Here is a 26420-nt window from a genome sequence, read left to right as displayed (position 1 = left end):
GCTGGGGCAGTAGTAGGAGAAATCAAAGTGGACCTACCTCCATTGGTTCAAGAAATCCTGCAGAAAGTTCCTTCCCCAGAACCATCTGCCCCGTAGGATTTCATGTTTACTTGTCACTGTCGCAGCCCCAGAGGTCGTCGGGTTAAGACAGCCCAAGCGAAGATGCAGGGTCCGAGTCTGTAGACATGGAGACCTCCAAGGAACATAAAGCAGAATCGTGATTCTGACCTGTATCAAAGTATCAATTGATCCTGATGCGAAGCATCCTGTAACCTAGAGGACAATTGTTCCCCAACCTACCTGCTCCGGATACGGTAGAACCATGCTGCCGCATATGTCGATGGATCCCTGAGCAAGGTTGCCTCAGGAAAACGGCGGCTTGATGGACCGGCGATACACCGAGGTGTATACCCTAGAGAGGTTCTGATACCATCTCCTGCCATCTGCGGGGAAAAGATAGGAAAACAAACCCTGTTTGATACCTGATATTGTGTATTCGGGTGTCTGTCGGCCGCCTACCGGAGCCTGCCCAGCTCATCCGAAACTGAACCAGTCGCTGTCATTTTCGTCAATGGCGTGGAACCCTGATGGACTTGACGTGTCCTCCTCCTTTACCTGCAGTATCAGATGAACTGCTGTATTATGTACCTGTATATTCTGAGACACTGGTTCAGATCCACAGAAAACAGACATCAGTAATGCATGGAATGTTAGCAAAGTTTCTTTTTGGAAAGGTGTGTTTGGTCCCGCTGTGATTTGATCCTGTGACCTTGGAAACCAAAGTCCAAGGGCTTACCTGATGAGCTATTGTCTGGTTAATAGTGACATTACCTGCATCATTGATCAAACAGGGGTGTGCAGGTGCGTGGAGGGCGAAGCAGATGGCTCCGCCGCATACTTCACACCTAAGCGGGAATTCTTCGACTATCCCAGGAGAGACAAACGAAAGGAGAAAAGGTGGGTTAAATAAACAGAGCCCTACGTAAGGTCTGCACTATAATGTGTAGTGACCGATACGATTAAAATAAACTTTCTGGAGCAGCGGAGACCTGAACCAGCAACGCTGCGCTGTGGGACAGGAGTCTTAGCCCTAGGCTATAGGAGTTCTCCTTAAAGTTTTGTTTGGATTCAAACCCCTGTTCAGATACCCGCTACTAGCGTACTGAGCCGCAGCGCTATTTGTCTGATGCCTTACACGCATTCCACAATTACAAATAGCATTAGTAACTAGTGACAACAAGGAATAATAAAGGGAAGGCAACACCCCGCCCTGTATTTAGTGTACCGCTAATTAAGGTGCACCAGATGTTTCTCTGAGGTTCCGCTGGCTTTTCAAAATGGTGACCAGCCTGTGAGAAAGATGGGGGAAAATGTTATGTGCAAGATGTTGTTATTAGAAAACATTGCGGAAGTAGCCTACAGCACCTGGTATTCCCAGGCGGTCTCCCATCCAAGTACTAACCGGGCCTGACCCTGCTTAGTTTCCGAGATCAGACGAGATCGGGCGTGTTCAGGGTGGTGTGGCCGTAGGCTTTTATCCCCTATATCTGGTATTTTATGGATTTATCTATATACATACCTACACGCACTTAAATATATATATCTATATATATATACATGCACAAACATAACTATATATGTATATATACACACACACCGTAGGTAAATAAATACTGCACAGTAGATCCTTTTAATTATTATTGAGCTGAGTCCCAGCTACTGTAATAGAGCAGGTTCCCTGATTTGCAAGTAGGAAAATGCTGGGTAGAGGACTCTACTGCAGGAGGAATGTATCTATATTTCAGCAGCCTGAAGTATCGAAAAGTTACAAATCCCAGAGCTGTTGCCTAGCGACGGGGAGACCTGGGAGCCCGCTGAGTAAAGCGGGTTAACTGTTAATATACCTGGGACTTTATTTGTATTTGTCTCTGAGTATGCAAGATTAGCCCACTGGGCTATAGGAGACACTGCAAATATGAAGCCAGGTCTGTGCAGGGAGGAAATGGCCGCCAGAGTGAAACTCCTCTGGGCTATGCGATAAAATCTATATAGTGGATAACTGGATTAGTGCTGAGCCACTCTGACTATATCACATTCTCCTCAGCACCATGTGCATTAAACTCACATAAATGCCTATTACACTATAACAGTGGCCGGGGAGCGGAGAATGCTGAGCCCGCTGTACAGAGCAGGAGTTAGCTCCGCCCCCCGGCTATGGCGCCTTATTGCAAAACTAAGCGGGAAGCGAGCTGTACCCTCCGCTGGGCCTGCGAGTCACCGCCGGGGAGCGCTGAGCGCTGAGCCCGCTATACAGCGCTAGTAGAGCCCTGTATCTGCTAGCCGCCGCCGGGGAGTGTTGCGCTGAACAGAGCGCGAGTCGCCGCCTGGGAGCAGGGAGCGCTGAGCTCGCTCTACAGAGCGGGACTTAGCTCCGCCCCCTCCGTACAAGGCGCCAAATTTAAACATTGCTTTGCGCTCGAGCGGGATCCCTGTGCCGGCTCTGTGAGTCGCGCTGAGTGGGTGCGGGGGGTGCGGGGAGCTGGGGGAGCAGAGGGTTATCAGAATGACACACACCCGTTTTTCAGTCAGGGTTGTATAAACACATACTCAGCCTCCCCCAATCATCCTGTCTGTTTCTCCATGAGGAGGACAGGTAAGGATACAATAAAGTACATTACAGCCCCAGAGAGCCCTTCTGGAGTGGGTTGTACAACAATAAACAGATTGCTCTAAAAACATACATAGCCACCACAAATAAAGTATACTTCACTCACCACTGTGTTCTTGGTGGATCGGCCCCGACACACGCCGCACGCAGCGGCGTCCAGCCGGAATCTTCTGTGGTGGGGTGGTCCCGACACAAGCCGCACGCAGCGGTGTCCGACCATTTTTGATACTCACCGCTGCCATGCTGCCGGAATCTTCTGCTGGATGGAGTGGCCGCGACACGCGCCGCACGCAGCGGTGTCCGCCAACTCAGGAGAGCTCAGTGTCTCCCTCAGCCGGGGCCCATCCCTAGCCGCACGCAGCTGCGATGGGACCCCGCCGGCAGCTCCCACGGTGCAGACTGGCAGTGGCAGAGCTGCCAGTCTGTGAGTGTGTGTAAGAAAAATAAAATAATAAAGAAAAAAGAAGAAAATTCTTCAGCTAAACCCAAGTGAACCAGCTACCTCGGGCACTTAACTAAGACTGGCTTGGAGGGGAGATAGTAGGGGAGGAGCTAGCCACAGTGTGAGAATTTTTAAAGTGCCAGCTACCAATACCACCTACTATCTCCCCATTGTAACTACACTCCAGTGGCCCCTAGTGGATGAAGGAGAAATATTACTTAACCAAGTAACAAAACAGTACTAAACCATGAACTAAGCAGTACTGAACTAAGTAACCACTGCAGGATCACGAAGCGCTGGGCTGGCGCCCAGCATCCTCTACGGACTACGAGAAAAGGATTTACCCGTAGGTAATTAAAATCCTATTTTCTCTTACGTCCTAGAGGATGCTGGGGTCCACATTAGCACCATGGGGATGTACCAAAGCTCCCAGAACGGGAGGGAGAGCACAGAGGCTCCTGCAGAACTGATTTACCAAACTTCAGATCATTAGAGGCCAAAGTAACGAACTTGTAGAACTTTGCAAATGTGTTCGACCCAGACCAAGTTGCTGCTCGGCAAAGTTGTAACGCCGAGACACCCCGGGCAGCCGCCCAGGAAGACCCCACCTTACAAGTAGAGTGGGCCTTAACAGACGTAAGACACGGCAATCCCGCCGTAGAATACGCATGCTGGATAGTGAACCTGATCCAGCGAGAGAACGTCTGCTTAGAAGCAGGACACCCCATTTTCTTGGGATCATACAGGACAAACAGAGAGTCTGATTTTCTCTGACAAGCAGTCCTCCTCACATAGATTTTTAGAGCCCTTACAACATCTAAGGACCCAGACCAAGTAGCCGCTCGGAAAGCTGTAAAGCTGAGACACCCCGGGCAGCCGCCCAGGAAGACCACACCTTACAAGTACAGTGGGCCTTAGATGTAGGGCACGGCAATCCTGCCGTAGAATATGCATGCTGGATAGTGAACCTGATCCAGCGAGAGATTGTCTGCTTAGAAGCAGGACACCCAGGTTTCCTTGGATCATACGAGTCCGATTTTCTTGTGATGAGCAGACCTCTTTACATAGATTTTCAGAGCCCTTACAACATCCAAGGACTTTGATGAAATTGAGGAGTCAGTAGCTACTGGCACCACAATAGGTCGGTTGATATGCAATGCAGATACAACCTTTGGAAGGAACTGCTGACGTGTCCGGAGCTCATCTCTATCTTCATGGAATATTAAGTAGGGCTCTTACAAGACAAAGCCCCCAACTCCGACACACGTCTAGCAGAAGTGAAGGCCAACAAAGTGACAGCCTTCCACGTGAGAAAATTGACCTCAACCTCCGGTAGAGGTTCAAACCAATCCGATTGGAGGAACTGTAACACCACGTTAAGATCCCAGGGCGCCGTAGGTGGCACAAAGGGAGGCTGGATGTGCAGAACCCCTTTCAGGAACGTCTGAACATCGGGGAGGGAAGCCAATTGTTTCTGGAAGAAAATGGATAGGGCCGAAATCTGGACCTTTACGGACCCCAACCTCAAGCTCATATCCACACCTGCTTGTAGGAACAGGAGAAACCGTCCCAGTTGAAACTCCACCGTAGGAAACTTCTTGGACTCACACCAAGATACATATTTTTTCCAAATACGATGGTAATGTTTAGACGTTACTCCTTTCCTAGCCTGTATCAGGCTAGGAATAACCTTGTTCGCAATGCCCTTCCAAGCTAATATCTGGCGTTCAACCTCCATGCCGCCAAATGTAGCCGCAGTAAGTCTTGATAAGCGAACGGCCCCTGCTGCAGCATGTCCTCCCGAAGAGGAAGAGGCCTCGGCTCTTCTAGCAGTAGATCCAGAAGATCTGCGTACCAAGCCCTTCTTGGCCAGTCTGGAGCAATGAGGATTGCCTGAACTCTTGTACTACCTACGAGTTTTAGAACTCTTGGAATGAGCGGAAGCGGAGGTACACCGACTGGAACACCCACGGAGTCACTGGGGCGTCCACCGCCACAGCTTGCGGGTCCCATGACCTGGAACAATACCGCCGAAGCTTCTTGTTGAGACGAGAGGCCATCATGACTATTTGAGGTACACCCCAAAGATCGGTTACCTCTGTGAACACCTCCGGATGGAGTCCCCACTCTCCTGGATAGAGATCGTGTCTGCTGAGGAAGTCCGCTTCCCAGTTGTCTACTCCCGGAATGAAGATTGCTGACAGCGCCAACGCGTGTTTTTCTGCCCAGAGAATGATTCTGGTTACCTCTGACATTGCAGCTCTGCTCTTCGTTCCGCCCTGCCTGTTTATGTAAGCCACTGTCGTTACATTGTTCAACTGTGCTTGAATGGCTCGATTTTGCAGAAGATGGGCCCCTTGGAGAAGACCGTTGTAGACGGCTCTAAGTTTCAGAATGTTTATTGGAAGACTGGATTCCAGGCTTGACCACCTTCCTTGGAAGGTTTCCCCCTGAGTGACTGCGCCCCAGCCCCGGAGACTTGCATCCGTGGTTAGAAGGATCCATTCCTGAGTCCCGAACCTGCGGACCTCCAGAAGGTGAGGTAGTTGTGGCCACCAGAGGAGTGAAATCCTGGCCTTCGGCGACAGACGTATTCTCTGGTGCATGTGTAGATGAGATCCCGACCACTTGTCTAGGAGATCCAGTTGGATGGGTCGAGCATAATACCTTTCGTACTGTAGAGCCTCGTAAGAGGCCACCGTCTTCCCCAGGAAGGCGAATGCACTGATGAACTGAAACCCGGGCTGGCTTCAGGACATCCCGGACCATTGTTTGTATCACCAATGCTTTCTCCTCCGGAAGAAACACCCTCTGCACTTCCGTGTCGAGGATCATTCCCAGAAAAGACAACCCCCTGGTCGGCTCCAAATGTGATTTTGGAAGATTCAGGCTCCAACAGTGTTCCCTAAGCAGAGTCGTCGTGAGAACAATGGACTGCAACAACCTCCCCCTGGACGATGCCTTTATCAGCAGATCGTCCAGATATGGGATTATGTTCACCCCCTGCCATCACCTTGGTGAACACCCTCGGTGCTGTGGAGAGGCCGAATGGTAGTGCCTGGAATTGATAGTGACTATCCAACAGTGCAAATCTGAGATAAGCCTGGTGAGGTGATCAAATCGGAATGTGGAGGTACGCACCCTTGATATCCAGGGATACCAGAAACTCTCCCTCCTCCAGACATGAAATCACTGCTTTGAGAGACTCCATTTTGAATTTGAACACCCTCAGGTAAGGGTTTGAGTTCAAGTTCAAAATTGGTCTGACCGAACCATCCGGTTTTGGTACCATGAAAAAGTTTGAATAACAACCCTTGTTTTGCATATGAGGTGGTACTGGGACAATGACCTGTGACTTTTCCAACTTTAAAATGGCTTCCTGTAGGATAGCCCTGTCTGTCATCAAAGCTGGCAAGCCCGATTTGAAGAATCGGTGAGGCAGGAGTTTCTGAAACGTCCGAGCCTCGCACCCAGCAGCCCGTCCTCCAGGCTTTGAGGTCCACCGTCATGCTGAGGATCTTGAGGAACCAGAAGCAGGTCTCTCGTCCTGGGAGCCTGCGGGTGCAGTCATTTTGGATTTTGCTTGGGCTTTTTTGTCTTAGCGGTCCGAAAGGACTGCGGCACAGCTGAAGAAAATGGTTTCTTCGTAGAAGGTGTAGCAGAGGGAAGGAAAGGTGACTTACCCGCGGTTGCCGTGGAAATCCAGGCATCCAACGCTTTCCCGAATAGAGCCTGACCTGTGTACGGTAGGTTCTCTACACTTCTCCTGGATTCCGCGTCTGCAGACCATTGGCGTAGCCAGAGTCCCCTGCGAGCTGAGACCGACATGGAAGATATCCGTGCAGTCAGCGTACCCAGGTCCTTCATGGATTCCACCATGAACCCTGCAGAATCCTGTATGTTACGTAAAAACAATTCATATGTCACTTCTATCCATTGTATCCAAATCCTCTAGTAATGTGTCTGACCACTTTACTATGGCTTTAGAAATCCATGCACAGGCATTAGTGGGCCTTAACGCCACTCCTGAAGCAGTGTATACGGATTTGAGCGTAGTGTCAATCTTACGATCAGCCGGTTCTTTTAACGCGGTAGATCCAGGGACAGGTAAAACCACCTTTTTAGACAGTCTGGAGACAGATGCGTCAACTATGGGTGGGTTTTCCCATTTTTTTCTATCTTCCTCAGGGAAGGGAGAAGCAACCAGAACCCTTTTTGAGATCTGGAATTTTTTCTCCGAACTTTCCCAGGATTTTTCAAATACAGCGTTCAATTCTTTAGATGCAGGGAAGGTTAGGGAGGCTTTCTTATTGTCAGTGAAGTAAGCCTCCTCAACATGCTCAGGTGTGGTGTCATTAATGTTTAACACATCTCTAATGGCCTCAATCATGAGCTGCACCCCCTTTGCAAAGGATGCCGCCCCCCCTCAGCACATCCCCGTCACAGTCTGTAGTATCAGAATCGGTATCAGGGTCATCTTGCATAATTTGGGCAAGTGCACGTTTCTGTGGGAACATGCTAGGAGATTTTGCAGGAATAGGAACAGAGCCTGACCAAACTGCCATAGACTTCTTCAACACCTGAGTTTCAGTCTCCGTATTACCTACCCTAGTAGAGATCTGAGAGATCATTCCTTTGATAGAAGTTAACCACTCAGGTTCAACAATAGGGATCTGAGACAGAACATTACAATCCTGTGTACATGGAATGGATCCCTCCTGAGAGGAAACATCTTCTGCAGCATATGACACATGAGTCCCTAGACATGGCTTTGTGAGCTATTAAAAACACACACACACACACACGGAAATGTCAGACACAGTTTCCCCCCCCCCCAAGCCCACCACAGAGAGACACAGAGATTGGAGCCAACCCATACACAGCGCTTTTTGAGGTAGAAATAATTAAACTACCAGCGCTGTCTGGTACAGTACAAGATAGCTGGAGTTGAAATGGAGGGACAGCTCTCCCTGTCAGCGTCTCCACATTGATCTGCAGTCAGGGAAGATGGCGCTGAACGCTGCTGGGTCCGCTCTGAGGAGAAGCTCCGCCCCTTTCATGGTGCTGCTTCCCGCTCCACCGTTCTTTATACTGGCCTGAGGAAAATGCTGGCAGTGAAACTGGGCCCCTGACAGACCTTCCAACCAGTGTAGGGTATGGCGCTGACTCAGGGCGCCCCCTCACAGCGCCGCACCAAGTACCGCGCTCCCACCCTGTCATCTTCATACCGGCTCCCTGCTTGCTAGGGGGGCTGGTTACTCACTCGTCACTTCAGTCTTCTGGCTCTGTAAGGGGGTGAGCGATCCCCTGTGGCGGCGAACAATCATTCCCCTCAGGAGCTCAGTGTCCTGTCAGCGGAGATAGTGGCTTAGAACCCTTAGGGCGGACATTACTCCCCCCCCCCCCCCCCCCTTAGTCCCATGAAGCAGGGAGGCTGTTGCCAGCAGTCTCCCTGTGCCTAAAACTCTAAAAAACAACAACAATAAAACTAGAAGAACCCCTATGGAGCTCCCCTAGCTGTGACCGGCTGCTCCGGGCACATTTTCTAAACTGAGTCTGGTAGGAGGGGCATAGAGGGAGGAGCCAGACCACACTCTCAAACTCTTAAAGTGCCAGTGGCTCCTAGTGGACCAGTCTATAATCCCATGGTACTTATGTGGACCCCAGCATCCTCTAGGACATAAGAGAAAACACATTTAATATTCTGCTGACTGCAAACCCCGAAATGTATTGCTGGTTACAATTAACATGTGAAATAGCTCTGACTTACGGTCACGTTTTTCAGAAAATTAGCCCATACTCTGCTGGTAAACAAATATCCACTCAATTACATAAAATCACAAAAATTATTGGATGACTCAGCTCTAAGGGCTATTTGGACTTGTCTTGCATCTATAACCAATGTGCTACCAACATTCTGGTACACCTACAAACTTAGGGCAGCCTCATTTGAAAGAGGCGAGTCCCCTTTGTTAACGGAAGTGATCCTGCATAAGTTATTGTCTAGCGATTATGTGCTATTTACCAGGTTTAAAAATAAAAAGGATTTTTTTTCTCTAAACAGTCTTAAAAAGGTCACCCACCTGAGTGGTATAACTGGAAGTAAATCTGCTCCGGGACTGAGCAACTGAATTACCTGACAGCAGGATCCCAACCAGCATCCATCAGCAGACATGCCATCTCTCCATGTCCTGCTGAGGCGGCCACGTGTAGTAGTGTGCGTTGCTGTAACGGCAGGTGTTCATTCACCAGTCTGCTCAACACCTCCATGGCTGGAGGGCTCAACAGGGGTGTCTGTGGAGTGGGACAGGGGAGAAGGTCCTGCAGGATCCGTTTAGCAGTCTCAGAATCGCCTGTCTTGCAGCATGTGAATAAGGCATTGCGCATCCTGCACAGTTCATCACCTTATTGGAGACAGAGACAAAGTAGCTAGTCACATCTTCTACCACCAGACAAACGACATTGGTCAATTGCTGTATATTCTTATGTTCACTTAAGTTACTTACATAGGTTAGCTTTCACTTATTTAAAGGCAATGATACGACACCCAACACATTAGGTACGCAGCCGTTTTCTCCGCTGATCCAAGGTTGAGGAGAGTGTAGCCTGCCTCTTCAATAGTTTATCTGCCTCCACTGTATTGTTAATGGCTGTAGCTTAACACAGCCTTAAACTTCTACTAATGCACATATAAGTGGTGGTTGCTTCATTGTTGCCTCCACCACAGACATTTGTACTAAAAAGGTTACAGTTCTATCAACACAAAATTGTGTCAAATAAAAATACAGTGTAGCTGGAGGAGGTGGGAACCCAGTCGCAGTGTCCCGCAGATGAGGAAAGAGGTATACTGTGTTCTCCACAGAATCAATTTCACAAGTGCTCAACACGGCTCTTTTTACATGCCAGCCGGCACTCTGACAGCACCGATCAGATAGTTCCCACAGAGCTAGCCTAGCCATGCAGCATTATTGCCTGAGCTCTGTGTCTGTCACATAACCGCACTGGTTACGCTCTGCCATTTGCTCGCTCTGGGGGAAACTATCTGATGGGGGTCTTCCTCTTCGGGAATCTCTCTGATCTTTAAGAGGCAGGGTGAAGTTTAGATGGTGGGAACATTGTAGAGCGGGGTAGATGGAGAGTGCAGACCAGAACTGTGTGTCTCTGCGTGCAGCACTGTGTCTCAGAGTGCATTAATAAAACACAATTATATCTGTATCCACCCAGCAAGTGGGCAGTAACGTGCAATTTTTTAATTTCTCTAAAAATGTCCAGACTGTAAGTGAACAGTATCTTCAAAAATCTTTAAATATATCAACACATTTCATTATTGTGAGATATTTCACTGCTCCCACCCAGCTGGCAAAATTGTCTAGGGAGAACAGTGAAAAAACAGGAATTTAATACCTACCGGTAATTCCTTTTCTCGTAGTCCGTAGTGGATACTGGGGAATTCTAGATTACCATGGGGTATAGATCAGGTCCACTGGAGCCTGGCACTTTAAGAAACTATTAGTGTGTGCTGGCTCCTCCCCTTTATGCCCCTCCTAGCAGACTCAGTCTAGGAAACTGTGCCAGAGGAGACGGACATACTTTGAGAGAAGGATATAACACACAACAATAAGATAGTAGAGCTAACCAAAACAGAAGAAAGCAACGCTAACTATAGAAGGATAGCAACGCTATTCAAACATGGAACAGGAAAAGCAACAGCAAACCCAACCATAACACTTACAACCAGGTATGCAGGAAAACGAAGCACAGAGGCGGGCGCCCAGTATCCACTAAGGATTATGAGAAAAGGAATTACCGGTAGGTAATAAATTCCTATTTTCTCTTGTGTCCTACTGGATACTGGGGAATTCTAGATTACCATGGGGACGTCCCAAAGCTCCCAGAACGGGTGGGAGAGTGTTGAGACCCCTGCAAAACCGCCTGACTAAACCGAAGGTCATCCTTGACCAAGGTGTCAAACCTGTAGAACTTAACAAAAGGTGTTCACACCGGACCAAGTAGCCCAGGAAGAACCCACCGACCTCGTGGAGTGGGCCTGAACAAAACTTGGCAGCGGCAGAGCCGCCAAAGTATAGACCTGTTGGATAGTCAATTTGTGCCAACGAGCAATGGACTGCTTGGAGGCAGGACGACCAATATCCTTAGCATCATAAAGGACGAAAAGCAAGTCAGACTTCCTGTAATGAGCTGTCCTTTTGATGTAAATCCTCAAAGTCCTTACAACATCCAGGAACTTTGGAGCAACTGAAGGGTCAGATAAGACTGGAACCACAATAGGTTGATTCACATGAAAAGCAGATACCACTTTCGGCAAAAACTGAGGGCGAGTTCTGAGCTCCGCCCTATCCTCGTGAAACACCAAGTAAGGGCTCTTACAGGACAAGGCCCCCAATTCCGGCACACGCCTAGCCGAAGCCAAGGCCAGTAACATAACAGTCTTCCACGTCAGGTATTTTAAGTCAACCCTATGCAAGGGTTCAAACCAATCTGACTGGAGAAAGGTCAAAACCACAATTAGGTACCACAGAGCTGTGGGAGGAACAAAGGGTGACAATGTGCAATACCCCCTTAAGAAAGGTCTGCACTTCAGGAAGTCCGCCAGTTGCTTCTGGAAGAAGATGGAGAGCGCCGAAATCTGAACCTTGATGGAGCCTAATCGTAGGCCCTTATCCACTCCTGCTTGCAGGAACAGAGAAAAATCGGCCCAGACGAAATTCCACAGGAGAACATTTTAGTCCCTCACACAAAGAAATATATTTCTTCCAACTTCAGTGGTAATGTTTGGCGGTAACCACTTTACTGGCCTGAACCATAGTGGAAACCACCTTGGAGGAAAGACCCTTCCTGGTTAAAAATTTCCCACTCAACTTCCAGGCCATCAAATGTAGCCGCTGTAAATCTGGATAGATGAACGGTCCTTATTGAAGAAGGTCCTTGAGAAGCGGCAGAGGCCACGGATCCTCCAACGACAAGGTCAGGCGATCCACAGACCAGTCCCATCAAGGCCAATCCGGGGCAATGAAAATTGCCTGAACTCTTTCCTTTTTGAGTCTTTTGAGAACTCTTGGGATTAGAGGATTTGGAGGAAACCAGTAAACGAACTGGTAAGTCCACGACGTTGTCAGAGCGTCCACCGCCACTGCTTGCGGGTCCCTTGTTCTGGAACAGTAACGACGGAGCTTCTTGTTGAGCCGTAAAGACATCAGGTCTATCCGTGGACAACTCCACCGATGAACCAGTTGTTGAAACACCAGAGGGTGGAGGCCACATTCTCCCGGATGGAGGTCGTCGTGCCTGCAGAGGAAGTCCGCTTCCCAGTTGCCCACTATGCCACTGCCGTGGCGTTTTTATAACTCACCTGGATGGCCTGATTCCGAAGAAGGAATTAGGCCCGTATTAGAGCATTGTAAATTGCCCTGAGTTCCAGGATGTTGATTGGAAGAGCCGATTCCTGAAAGGACTGCTTCTCCTGGAACTGCGCACCTTGAGTCACAGCCCCCCAGCCTGGCATCTGTTTTCAACAGCATCCATGAGTGGATGTTGAAACTCCAACCCTCCACCAGGTTCGGAACTTGTAGCCACCATAGCAGGGATATCCATGCTTTCGGTGATAGGGCTATAAAAACTGATACATGTGCAGGTGAGAACCCGATCATTTGTCCAACAAATCCAGTTGAAACGGTCGCGCATGGAACCTGCCATACTGTATCGCCTCATAGGAGGCCACCATCTTGCTCAGCAAACGGATGCAAAAGGTGAAGTGAGACCATGCGAGGTTTCAGTACCAACCGGACCATAGACTGAATAGTAGAGGCCTTGTCCATAGGAAGGTAAACCTTCTAAGACACCGTATCTGGGATCATCCCCAGGAGCTGAATTCTCTGAGACTGTTCCAAGTGAGATTTCTGGAAATGGAGTATCCATCCATGATCCGTAAGCACACAGGTAGTTAAGTCTATACTGTGCAGTAGCTGTTCCCTGGACACCGCCTTTATCAGGAGATCGTCCAGGTACGGAAATTATTTGGACACCCCTCATGCGCAGCTGCAGCACCATTTCCGCCATAACCTTTGTGAAAAACCTCGGGCTGTGGAGAGACCGAAGGGTAATGCCTGACACTGGAAATGCTGGCCCAGAATCGCAAACCTGAGGAACGCCTGGTGAGAGGGCAAAATTGGGATATGTAGGTATGTGTCCTTTATATCCAGGGACACCAGAAACTCCCTCTCCTCCAAATTCGCTATCACTGCTCTTAGGGGTTCCATCTTGAATTTGGACAACCGAAGATACGGGTTCAGAGATTTGAGGTTCAAGATAGGCCGTACCAAGCCGCCCGGCTTCGGAACCACAGAGACATGTGTAAAACCACATTGTGTGCTGTTGAGGAGGCACTGGAACAGTAACTCCTGTAGAAAGCAGTTTTTGCACTGCCTGCTGTAAGGAAACCCATGCCTCCTGTGAAGCTGTAAGCCTGACCTCAAGAATCTGGGAGGAGGAAGTTCCTGGAATTCTAGCCGGTATCCTTGGGATATGAGGTCTCTCACCCAAGGATTCTGGCAGGATTCTGCCCATATGTGGGCGAAGTGTTGAAGGCGAGCATCTATCTGAAAGTCGCCTTTCTGCTGGGGCCAACCGTCACGCAAAGGGCTTAGTGGAAGAGGATGCCGAGGCCTGGTCCGCAGGTCCAGCAGCTGCTGGTTTACGGCACTAACCACGAGTTCCTCTACCAGCATTGGAGGCACCTCTGGCTTTGCCTCTGAATCTGGCCACCCGAAAGGACTGCAGGGAGGGTCCAGGATAGGGACGCCTGGCAGGTGGCAGAGCAGACGGCAGATACGTAGATTTACCTGCAGTTGCCTGAGATATCCACTTGTTCAGTTCTTCCCCAAGCAAGGCATCACCTGTAAAAGGAAGGTTTTTCAACCCCTTTTCTTGGAATCAGCATCTGCTGACCATTGACGTAGCCACAGTGCTCTACGAGCCGATTCTGCCATAGCAGTAGTATGTTAATGATACTAAAGTTCTTTAACAGCCTCACTGAAAGTTTGCAGCATCTTGGATGTGTTGTAGTAACGTAACTCTTTCTTCCTGAGGTAGGGTAAGCAACCCTTTCAAAATTTCATCAGACCATTTTACCATGGCTCTCGAAATCCAGCCGCATACTATGGTAGAGCGTTGGGCAACCCCTGCTGCAGTATAAATTGATTTAAGAGTGGTTTCAAGCTTGCGATCAGCTGAGTCTTTAAGGGAAACAGCCCCAGGTACAGGTAAAACTATCTTACGTGACAGCCTGGATACAGAGGTATCCACCATCAGCAGGGTTTCCCAGACCTTCCTATCCTCTGCATGGAAAGGGAAAGAATTTAACACCCGTTTAGGGGTAATATATTTGTGAGGATTAATCCATGCTGTCCTAGCCAGGGAATCTAATTCCTCAGAAACCGGGAAGGTAGCAGAGGACTTAGGCTTCACATTAAAATACGATTCCTCTGCCTGCTCTTCCTCCTTATTAGGGATGTTAAGCTAATGGCATAAATTAGGGCTTCAACCCCCGGAGACAGGGAATCATCCTCATCCACCTCAACCTCTCCCTCATCAAGCTCTGGTAGTTCAGAATCAGAGTCAGATTGTAACAATTGAGGAAGAGTGCGTTTGTGAGAGACCAACAGGAGGGCTGAAGAGCCTCTCTGTGGTCGGCAGCAGTTACCATAAACGTGTCCATACTGTAGTTTGTTTTAGGGCTTGCCTTTTTTGCTTAGACGAAGCTAGCTCTGAATTAATGTTGGAAATAATAAGAATTTACTTACCGATAATTCTATTTCTCGGAGTCCGTAGTGGATGCTGGGGTTCCTGAAAGGACCATGGGGAATAGCGGCTCCGCAGGAGACAGGGCACAAAAAGTAAAGCTTTAGGATCAGGTGGTGTGCACTGGCTCCTCCCCCTATGACCCTCCTCCAAGCCTCAGTTAGGATACTGTGCCCGGACGAGCGTACACAATAAGGAAGGATTTTGAATCCCGGGTAAGACTCATACCAGCCACACCAATCACACTGTACAACCTGTGATCTGAACCCAGTTAACAGTATGATAACAGCGGAGCCTCTGAAAAGATGGCTCACGACAATAATAACCCGATTTTTGTAACTATGTACAAGTATTGCAGATAATCCGCACTTGGGATGGGCGCCCAGCATCCACTACGGACTCCGAGAAATAGAATTATCGGTAAGTAAATTCTTATTTTCTCTATCGTCCTAGTGGATGCTGGGGTTCCTGAAAGGACCATGGGGATAATACCAAAGCTCCCAAACGGGCGGGAGAGTGCGGATGACTCTGCAGCACCGAATGAGAGAACTCCAGGTCCTCCTTAGCCAGGGTATCAAATTTGTAGGATTTTACCAACGTGTTTGCCCCTGACTAAATAGCCGCTCGGCAAAGTTGTAAAGCCGAGACCCCTCGGGCAGCCGCCCAAGATAAGCCCACCTTCCTTGTGGAATGGGCATTTACATATTTTGGCTGTGGCAGGCCTGCCACAGAATGTGCAAGCTGAATTGTATTACACATCCAACTAGCAATAGTCTGCTTAGAAGCAAGAGCACCCAGTTTGTTGGGTGCATACAGGATAACAGCAAGTCAGTTTTCCTGACTCCAGCCGTCCTGGAACCTATATTTACAGGGCCCTGACAACATCTAGCAACCTGGAGTCCTCCAAGTCCCTAGTAGGCGCAAGGCACCAAAATAAGCTGGTTCAGGTGAAACACTGACACCACCTTAGGGAGAGAACTGGGGACGAGTCCGCAGCTCTGCCCTGTCCAAATGGACAACCAGATATGGGCTTTTTTTGAGAAAAAACCACCAATTTGACACTCGCCTGGTCCAGGCCAGGGCCAAGAGCATGGTCACTTTTCATGTGAGATGCTTCAAATCCACAGATTTGACTGGTTTTAAACCAATGTGATTTGAGGAATCCCAGAACTACGTTGAGATCCCACAGTGCCACTGGAGGCACAAAAGGGGGTTGTATATGCAATACTCCCTTGACAAACTTCTGGACTTCAGGAACTGAAGCCACTTCTTTCTGGAAGAAAATCGACAGGGCCGAAATTTGAACCTTAATGGACCCCAATTTGAGGCCCATAGACACTCCTGTTTGCAGGAAATGCAGGAATCGACCGAGTTGAAATTTCTTCGTGGGGCCTTTCTGGCCTCACACCACGCAACATATTTTTGCCACATGTGGTGATAATGTTGTGCGGTCACCTCCTTTCTGGCTTTGACCAGGGTAGGAATGACCTCTTCCGGAATGCCTTTTTCCCTTAGGATCCGGCGTTCCACCGCCATGCCGTCAAACGCAGCTGCGGTAAGTCTTGGAACAGACATGGTACTTGCTGAAACAAGTCCCTTCTTAGCGGCAGAGGCCATAAGTCCTCTGTGAGCATCTCTTGAAGTTCCGGGTACCAAGTCCTTCTTGGCCAATCCGGAGCCATGAGTATAGTTCTTACTCCTCTACGTCTTATAAGTCTCAGTACCTTAGGTATGAGAAGCAGAGGATGGAACACATACACCGACTGGTACATCCATGGTGTTACCAGAACGTCCACAGCTATTGCCTGAGGGTCTCTTAACCTGGCGCAATACCTGTCCCGTTTTTTGTTCAGACGGGACGCCATCATGTCCACCTTTGGTATTTCCCAACGGTTTACAATCATGTGGAAAACTTCCCGATGAAGTTTCCACTCTGCCGGGTGGAGGTCGTGCCTGCTGAGGAAGTCTGCTTCCCAGTTTCCATTCCCGGAATGAAACACTGCTGACAGTGCTATCACATGATTTTCCGCCCAGCGAAAAGTCCTTGCAGTTTTTGCCATTGCCCTCCTGCTTCTTGTGTCGCCCTGTCTATTTACGTGGGCGACTGCCGTGATGTTTTTCCCACTGGATCAATACCGGCTGACCTTGAAGCAGAGGTCTTGCTAAGCTTAGAGTATTATAAATTTACCCTTAGCTCCAGTATATTTATGTGGAGAAAAGTCTCCAGACTTGATCACACTCCCTGGAAATATTTTCCTTGTGTGACTGCTCCCCAGCCTCTCGGGCTGGCCTCCGTGGTCACCAGCATCCAATCCTGAATGCCGAATCTGCGGCCCTCTAGAAGATGAGCACTCTGTAACCACCACAGGAGAGACACCCTTGTCCTTGGATATAGGGTTATCCGCTGATGCATCTGAAGATGCGATCCGGACCATTTGTCCAGCAGATCCCACTGAAAAATTCTTGCGTGAAATCTGCCGAATGGAATTGCTTCGTAGGAAGTCACCATCTTTACCAGGACCCTTGTGCAATGATGCACTGATTTTAGGAGGTTCCTGACTAGCTCGGATAACTCCCTGGCTTTCTCTTCCGGGAGAAACACCTTTTTCTGGACTGTGTCCAGAATCATCCCTAGGCACAGCAGACTTGTCGTCGGGATCAGCTGCGATTTTGGAGTATTTAGAATCCACCCGTGCTGTTGTAGCAGTATCCGAGATAGTGCTACTCCGACCTCCAACTGTTCCCTGGACTATGCCCTTATCAGGAGATCGTCCAAGTAAGGGATAATTAAGACGCCTTTTCTTCGAAGAAGAATCATCATTTCGGCCATTACCTTGGTAAAGACCCGGGGTGCCGTGGACAATCCAAACGGCAGCGTCTGAAACTGATAGTGACAGTTCTGTACCACGAACCTGAGGTACCCTTAGTGAGAAGGGCAAATTTTGGACATGGAGGTAAGCATCCCTGATGTCTCGGGACACTATATAGTCCCCTTCTTCCTGGTTCGTTATCACTGCTCTGAGTGACTCCATCTTGATTTGAACCTTTGTAAGTGTTCAAATTTTTTTAGATTTAGAATAGGTCTCACCTAGCCTTCTGGCTTCAGTACCACAATATAATGTGGAATAATACCCCTTTTCTTGTTGTAGGAGGGGTAATTTGATTATCACCTGCTGGGAATACAGCTTGTGAATTGTTTCCCATACTGCCTCCTTGTCGGAGGGAGACCTTGGTAAACCAGACTTCAGGAGCCTGCGAAGGGGAAACGTCTCGACATTCCAATCTGTACCCCTGGGATACTACATGTAGGATCCAGGGGTCCTGTACGGTCCCAGCGTCATGCTGAGAGCTTGGCAGAAGCGGTGGAACGCTTCTGTTCCTGGGAATGGGCTGCCTGCTGCAGTCTTCTTCCCTTTCCTCTATCCCTGGGCAGATATGACTCTTATAGGGACGAAAGGATTGAGGCTGAAAAGACGGTGTCTTTTTCTGCAGAGATGTGACTTAGGGTAAAAACGGTGGATTTTCCAGCAGTTGCCGTGGCCACCAGGTCCGATGGACCGACCCCAAATAACTCCTCTTCCTTTATACGGCAATACACCTTTTTGCCGTTTGGAATCTGCATCACCTGACCACTGTCGTGTCCATAAACATCTTCTGGCAGATATGGACATCGCACTTACTCTTGATGCCAGAGTGCAAATATCCCTCTGTGCATCTCGCATATATAGAAAATGCATCCTTTAAATGCTCTATAGTCAATAAAATACTGTCCCTGTCAAGGGTATCAATATTTTTAGTCAGGGAATCCGACCAAGCCACCCCAGCTCTGCACATCCAGGCTGAGGCGATCGCTGGTCGCAGTATAACACCAGTATGTGTGTATATACTTTTTATGATATTTTCCAGCCTCCTGTCAGCTGGCTCCTTGAGGACGGCCCTATCTATAGACGGTACCGCCACTTGTTTTGATAAGCGTGTGAGCGCCTTATCCACCCTAAGGGGTGTTTCCCAACGCGCCCTAACTTCTGGCGGGAAAGGGTATACCGCCCATAATTTTCTATCGGGGGGAACCCACGCATCATCACACACTTCATTTAATTTATCTGATTCAGGAAAAAACTACGGTAGTTTTTTCACATCCCACATAATACCCTCTTTTGTGGTACTTGTAGTATCAGAAATATGTAACACCTCCTTCATTGCCCTTAACGTGTGGCCCTAATAAGGAATACGTTTGTTTATTCACCGTCGACACTGGATTCAGTGTCCGTGTCTGTGTCGACCGACTAAAGTAAACGGGCGTTTTAAAACCCCTGACGGTGTTTCTGAGACGTCTGGACCGGTACTAATTGTTTGTCGGCCGTCTCATGTCGTCAACCGACCTTGCAGCGTGTTGACATTATCACGTAATTCCCTAAATAAGCCATCCATTCCGGTGTCGACTCCCTAGAGAGTGACATCACCATTACAGGCAATTGCTCCGCCTCCTCACCAACATCGTCCTCATACATGTCGACACACACGTACCGACACACAGCACACACACAGGGAATGCTCTGATAGAGGACAGGACCCACTAGCCCTTTGGAGAGACAGAGGGAGAGTTTGCCAGCACACACCAAAAACGCTATAATTATATAGGGACAACCTTATATAAGTGTTTTCCCTTATAGCATCTTTTATATATTTCTAACGCCAAATTAGTGCCCCCCCTCTCTGTTTAACCCTGTTTCTGTAGTGCAGTGCAGGGGAGAGCCTGGGAGCCTTCCCTCCAGCCTTTCTGTGAGGGAAAATGGCGCTGTGTGCTGAGGAGATAGGCCCCGCCCCTTTTTCGGCGGGCTCGTCTCCCGCTCTTTAATGGATTCTGGCAGGGGTTAAATATCTCCATATAGCCCCCGCAGGCTATATGTGAGGTATTTTTAGCCAAAAAAGGTTTTCATTTGCCTCCCAGGGCGCCCCCCTCCCAGCGCCCTGCACCCTCAGTGACTGCCGTGTGAAGTGTGCTGAGAGGAAATGGCGCACAGCTGCAGTGCTGTGCGCTACCTTAAGAAGACTGAGGAGTCTTCTGCCGCCGATTCTGGACCTCTTCTCGTTTCAGCATCTGCAAGGGGGCCGGCGGCGAGGCTCCGGTGACCATCCAGGCTGTACCTGTGATCGTCCCTCTGGAGCTAATGTCCAGTAGCCAAAGAAGCCAATCCATCCTGCACGCAGGTGAGTTCACTTCTTCTCCCCTAAGTCCCTCGTTGCAGTGATCCGGTTGCCAGCAGGACTCACTGTAAAATAAAAAACCTAAGCTAAACTTTTCTAAGCAGCTCTTTAGGAGAGCCACCTAGATTGCACCCTTCTCGGCCGGGCACAAAATCTAACTGAGGCTTGGAGGAGGGTCGTAGGGGGAGGAGCCAGTGCACACCACCTGATCCTAAAGCTTTACTTTTTGTGCCCTGTCTCCTGCGGAGCCGCTATTCCCCATGGTCCTTTCAGGAACCCCAGCATCCACTAGGACGATAGAGAAAAAAAGTTTTAAAGTATTCCATCCACTCTGGTGCCTGCACCTCACTACCCTGTGAAGGACTGGAGCATTGGGTACACATCAGTGAGCCTTGTGAGGAAGGTGTAAACCTAGCTTTGCATAAAGTACACACAGACTTATTAGCAGACATGCTTGTACACAGATTAGTATGAAAAACACAGTAATATCAGTGAGATAAACACACTAACCCGGACCACCCTGAAAGGAGTGACACAGAGAGATATGGGAACCAGTACACTTCACCAGACTGAGCAGCGCCCCGCTGGGTGACCTCTTAGTGTAATTTTCCTCACAGCTGTAAAACTGCCGAACTAGCATTCCCGCCTCACTATAACCACCTGGTACCAGTTTACAATAGTGATTCAGTGGGTCCCGTAGGAGCAGTGTCAGACTGTAAAGTAGAAGCAGGAAATGGCACTGTTTGCCTTCTGGTCCCGCTCTCCAGGAAGCCCCGCCCCAATAATGACACATGGTCCCGTCATCATTTCTTTATACTGGCTGTCTATAATCAGTGTAAAAACGAGAACACATAGCCCGCAGTTACTTGTTGCCAGTCTGGGTAGTCAGTGTGCACCGCGGTCCGGAACCAGGTGGACACTGTCCCTCATGCCGCCATCACGCATCGGGAGCCCGCTAACCGGATCCCTGGTGTAACACTCACCGCATCGTGGTCCCCCTGTCTTCGGCACCTGTTAAGGGGTGGCGGCATGCCGCCGGCGTGGGCTCACCCTCTGGGAGTGTGAGAACACCACCTCAGGAGCTCAGTGTCCTGTTAGTTGGGATGACGAACCATTAACTCTAAGGAAGTTGGTTCGGTCCCCCCACCCTTTTGTCCCACGACGCAGGCAGACTGGTTGCCAACCAGTGTGCCTGAAAATAAACCAGTGTGCAAGCAGAGCAACAGAATGCACCTGGCTCCTTGGGCACATTTTCTAAAGTGATTCTGCTAGAAGCCAGCACACACTATTAGTTTCTTAAAGTACCAGGCTCCAGTGAACCAGATCTACACCCCATAGTAATCTAGAATACCACAGTATCCACTAGGACGTAAGAGAAACATAACTTGTTTACATTGATTTTCTGGTCTTTTAGTCTGGAAATTACAGCAGGTTACATTTTAATACAGTTGGTGGACCATCACGTTAACAAATACACATTGGGGGGAATTCAAATGTTTGAAAAGTTGGTTAGGTGTCTGTTTTTTACCCTTCTATTAGATAGGAAAAAATAGACACCCAACTGACTTTTCAAACATTTGAATCTCCCCCATTGTGTCATACAAGTATACTCCTCCAAGAGCGTTCATGGGTTACAGTATAGGAGCCAATGAAGACAAGACTTTTCTGTACATACACAGTGTTTGCTGGTGTGAGGGAAAATGTTACTTAGTCTCCGCTCCATACAGGTTACTTAGAACGGGGACAGGTTCTTACCTTCCAGTGCCAATGTGGTGTGGTGTTCAAGATCAACAGTTTCCTGACTGGCTGGCTGGCCATCTGCATGATTGTGATGGTCACTGGACTCTACAAGCCACGGAGATGTGGAATTATGTCCAATTATATCCTGGTCATGTACAGACTCTAAGAGAGACTCCATACATTTGTATTTCAGAAACATATATAAAATCATTTTACTGAGAATAAAACACTAGGAAAAAGATGCCATGAAACATTAAAATAGGATTTCACTTGTTAAAACAAGCCAGTACCAATGTGGATGGTGAGCACTAATAAAATCAAGACAAGTTACATTAATATTTTATAAGACAAATTTCTTTACAATTCTATATTTAAACTTGCAACTATGTAAATAAAGCAAAATGTATTATTAATGTATCTTAATCAACAAGACTTACAACTCTCAGCACCAATATTTTTTATTTCAGCAGTAAAACCCCCTCTCCCAAAAAGAGCTAACAGCTGTAGGGACACCCATATTACCAATGTGAAGTCTCAATGGGCGGTATTCAATACTTTCCGTCCCCTTCTACACCCGCTGTTTCTGCTAACGGGCGTGGTATCATCATTTCAGCTCGCTACTCCCAGGGTAGCGAGGCACCCTAACCCTTTACACAGCTATACCGGATTACTATGGGCACTATATGTCCAATAACGGGGGATCACTTTAGAAAGGAGATTGGGCGTGATATATCATTTGAATCCCCCGCAATGTGCAGTTGTGTAGGAATAACGGTCATTTAAACCTTAAAGCTCTGCACTAAGAAACTCTAATGGGGTGCAGCCAGCAGGTTTTCCTAAGTAAGGAGGAAAGCCACTGTTCTGATTAGATGGGGGAGGGAAGTTTATGGCAGGAATAAACAGTATTTCATGAAGTTATGCATTGTTCTGAGCCCAAGGCTGAAACAGATGAAGAACCTCTGGTATAGACCTTTACTTGGAGAAAGAATTAACTACTGTTCTAGTCAGACCCAAATGCATCTATTGTCTGCCATGGTGGACTGGTGCAGAGCTGAGCTGTAAAATATTGGAAAAAGAGCATTCTCAGTAGGTGAACTGATTGCTTCACAATGGATTAGATGTATATTATTCATGATCAAATGGACAATGTTATTGAATAAGATCACAGTATGATGGTATTGGCAGTAATCCTAAAGGAATAGTTTCACCTTTTCCTGAGACAATTATGTGAGGAAAATGTTGAAAGTGTGCGCTACTGCTCTTGCTTCAGTCTTCCTGTTCTCCAGGAAGGCTTCATGCCCTATCCCAAGATGGCCACGGGGATCTCTACTGAGCAAGTCCATGGGCTATCTTGATCTTTACCGTGTGAGTGTGTGTAGTGGGACTCTGTAGGACACAGAACTCTCCTGCTTATCTCCTATGAGAGATCTGGGTAATACCTGCAGAAGACACTGTTCCAGAATCTCTGCACCAGTACCCATTTGCAGTATACACTCCCCAAGTGATGAGGTGTATAAAACCCCAAACTGTCCAAGCTACGCTCCATCACCAGTGTACGTGTAACAGTGAGTACGGCTGCACCTGCTATCAATAAACCAACACCACTTGCAAATTAATTGGGCTGTTTAAAGTCTGAGTCATCCGCTGATGTGTGCCTATAGAGCTTTGCAAAAACAACATCTGCACACACACCTTTTCCAATAGAAAAGACCAACTTTTCTTGAAGAGTTTATATTATTACCAGATGCAACTTTTTTCGGCTTCTTTTTCCTTTTCCTTTTAGGTTGCAATTCATATTCTCTAAGGTGCAATGTGCTCAGAGTCACCTCTTCTTCCACATATTCCTCAACCACAGGAACCTCCTCTTCTGACAGTTCTGGTGCATCTGAAAAAAAATAGTGCAAAAAAATTGGATTTTAATTATCTACCAGTAAATCCTTTTCTTGTAGTCCGTAGAGGATACTGGGGTCCATTTAGTACCATGAGGTATAGACGGGTCTACTAGGAGCCATGGACACTAAGACTATGTTAGTGTGCGCTGGCTCCTCCCTCTATGCCCCTCCTACCAGACTCAGTCTACGAAACTGTGCCTGAGGAGACGGACATACCTTGAGAGAAGGATATAAAGGACAGTGGTGAGATTCGAACCAGCACACACAAAACAAGAGGAAAGCCTTGCTAACCCAACTTGATGAGGAACATCAACAGCTGAACCAACAGTACTTAACAAGTAACAGTGCAGGAAAACACAAAGCACTGGGTATCCTCTACGGACTACGAGAATAAGATTTACCGGTAGGTAATCAAATCTCTATTTTCTCTTACATCCTAGAGGATACTGGGGTCCATTTAGTACCATGGGGATGTACCAAAGCTCCCAAACCGTGTGGGAGAGTACCTAGGTTCCTGCAGAACTGATTGACCAAACTGAAGGTCCTCAGAGGCCAAAGTATCGAACTTGTAGAACTTAGCAAACGTGTTCGAACCTGACCAAGTAGCTGCTCAGCAGAGCTGTAAAGCCGAGACTCCCCGGGCAGTCGCCCAGGAAGAACCCACCGAACTAGTAGAGTGGGCCTGTACAGATTTTGGAAACGGCAAACATGCCGTAGATTAAGCATGCTGGATAGTAAGTCTGATCCAGCGAGCAATAGACTGCTGTGGAGCAGGACACCCAATTTTATTGGGATCATAGAGAACAAACAACGAGTCTGATTTTCTGTGACGAGCTGTCCGCTTCACGTAGATCTTCAAAGCCCTCACAACATCCAAGGACTTTGAAGTGGCAGAGGTGTCGGTAACCACCGGAACCACAACAGGTTGGTTGATATGAAACGCAGACACCACCTTAGGAAGAAATTACTGACAAGTTCTGAGTTCAGCTCTATCCTCATGAAAAATCAAATAGGGGCTTTTGTGAGACAACGCCCCAGATCCGACACAGTCTTGCTGAAGCTAAGGCCAACAGTGTGACGGTTTTCCATGTAAGAAACTTCATGTCAACCTCCTGTAAAGGCTCATACTATTCTGATAGTAGAAACTGCAACACCGCGTTGAGATCCCAAGGTGCCGTGGGAGGCACAAAGGGCGGTTGGATGTGCAGAACACCCTTCAAAAAACGTCTGACCCTCCGGGAGGGAAGCCAATTGTTTCTGGGGAAAAAATGGACATGGCCGAAATCTGGAATTTTATGGAGCCCAAGCGTAGGCCCACGTCCACCCCTGACTGCAGAAAAAGGAGAAAACGTCCCAGTTGAAATTCCACTGCAGGAAATTCCGTTTTCACACCAAGAGACGTATTTTTTCCCAAATACGGTGGTAATGTTTACCCCCTTTCTGGGTTGGATCAAAGTTGGAATAACCCTGTCCAGGATCCCTTTCGGGGCTAGAATTTGACGCTCAACTTCCATGCCGTCAAACGTAGCCGTGGTAAGTCTTGATAGACAAAGGGCCCTTGTTGCAGAAGACCCTCGCGAGAGGTAGAGGCCACGGGTCCTTTAAGAGCATCTCCAGTAGATCCGCATACCAGGCCCTTCTTGGCCAGTCCAGAGCAAATGAGTAGTGCTTGAGTCTTCTCTTTTTATGCTTTTGAGAATTCTTGGGCTCAATGGAAGTGGTGGAAACACGTACACCATCTGGTAAACCCATGGAGTCACCAGAGCGTCCACCGCCACAGCCGGTGGGTCTCTCGACCTGGAACAATACCACTCGAGCTTCTTGTTGAGACGAGAGGCCATCATGTCGATTTGAGGAATCCCCCACTGACGTGTCAAGCACCAGAACACCTCCGGGTGAAGGCCCCACTCTTCTGGGTGGAGGTCGTGTCTGTTGAGGAAGTCTGCTTCCCAGTTGTCCACTCCCGGAATGAAGATGGCAGACAACGCCACAGCGTCTTTCTGCCCAGAGGAGAATCCTTGTTACCACTGACATTGCTGCTCTGCTCTTCGTTCCGCCCTGCCGGTTTACGTACTTTACTGCCGTCACATTGTCAGACTGAACCTGAATGGCTTGATCTTGAAGATGATGCCTGTAGAAGGGCTTTGTATATGGCCCTCAGTTCCAGAAAATAGACTGGAAGAATGGTTTCCTGACTTGACCATTTTCCTTGGAACTGTTCCCCTTGGGTGACTGCTCCCCAACCTCTGAGGCTTGTGTCTGTGGTTAGGGAATCCAATTTTGAATCCCGAACCTTCGGCCCTCTGTCAGGTGAGAAGTCTGAAGCCACCACAGAAGAGAAATCCTGGCTCTTGGCGACAGACGTATCTTCTGGTGCATGTGGAGATGCGATCCGGACCATTTGTCAAACAGATCCAGCTGGAAGGGCCTTGCGTGAAACCTTCTGTACTGCAGTGCCTCGTAAGCGGCTACCATCTTCCCCAGAAGGCGAATGCATAGATGCACCTATATCCGGGTTGGCTTCAGAACATCCCGCACCATCGACTGGATTACAAAAGCCTTTTCCAATGGAAGGAATACCTTCTGTGCCTCCGTATCTAGCATCATCCCCAGGAACGGAAGCCTCCGTGTTGGTTCCAGGTGAGATTTTGGT

General features: G+C 48.4%; 1 protein-coding gene and 1 non-coding gene across 4 annotated transcripts in view; both read right to left on the bottom strand.

Moving 5' to 3' along the window:
* The window catches only part of ANKZF1 (ankyrin repeat and zinc finger peptidyl tRNA hydrolase 1), a 167817-nt gene that overhangs the window by 45762 nt on the left and 95635 nt on the right, over positions 1-26420 (bottom strand). For 2 of the 3 annotated variants that reach the window (XM_063933829.1, XM_063933831.1), the window contains exons 10-12: positions 23617-23760; positions 21891-22037; positions 9247-9514 (exon numbers count right to left, since the gene is read on the bottom strand). In XM_063933829.1, the coding sequence (XP_063789899.1) occupies positions 9247-9514; positions 21891-22037; positions 23617-23760 (559 nt within the window). The remainder of the gene's footprint in view (positions 1-9246; positions 9515-21890; positions 22038-23616; positions 23761-26420) is intronic. The other variant, XM_063933830.1, reaches the window with a different exon arrangement.
* On the bottom strand, positions 1414-1532 carry LOC134946126 (5S ribosomal RNA). The gene has a single exon (XR_010182160.1). It is a non-coding gene; the product is annotated as a 5S ribosomal RNA (ribosomal RNA).

The sequence above is a fragment of the Pseudophryne corroboree genome, chromosome 7 (genome assembly GCF_028390025.1).
Source record: "Pseudophryne corroboree isolate aPseCor3 chromosome 7, aPseCor3.hap2, whole genome shotgun sequence".
Lineage (NCBI taxonomy): Eukaryota > Metazoa > Chordata > Amphibia > Anura > Myobatrachidae > Pseudophryne > Pseudophryne corroboree.
This window is presented reverse-complemented; position numbering and strand designations above follow the sequence as displayed.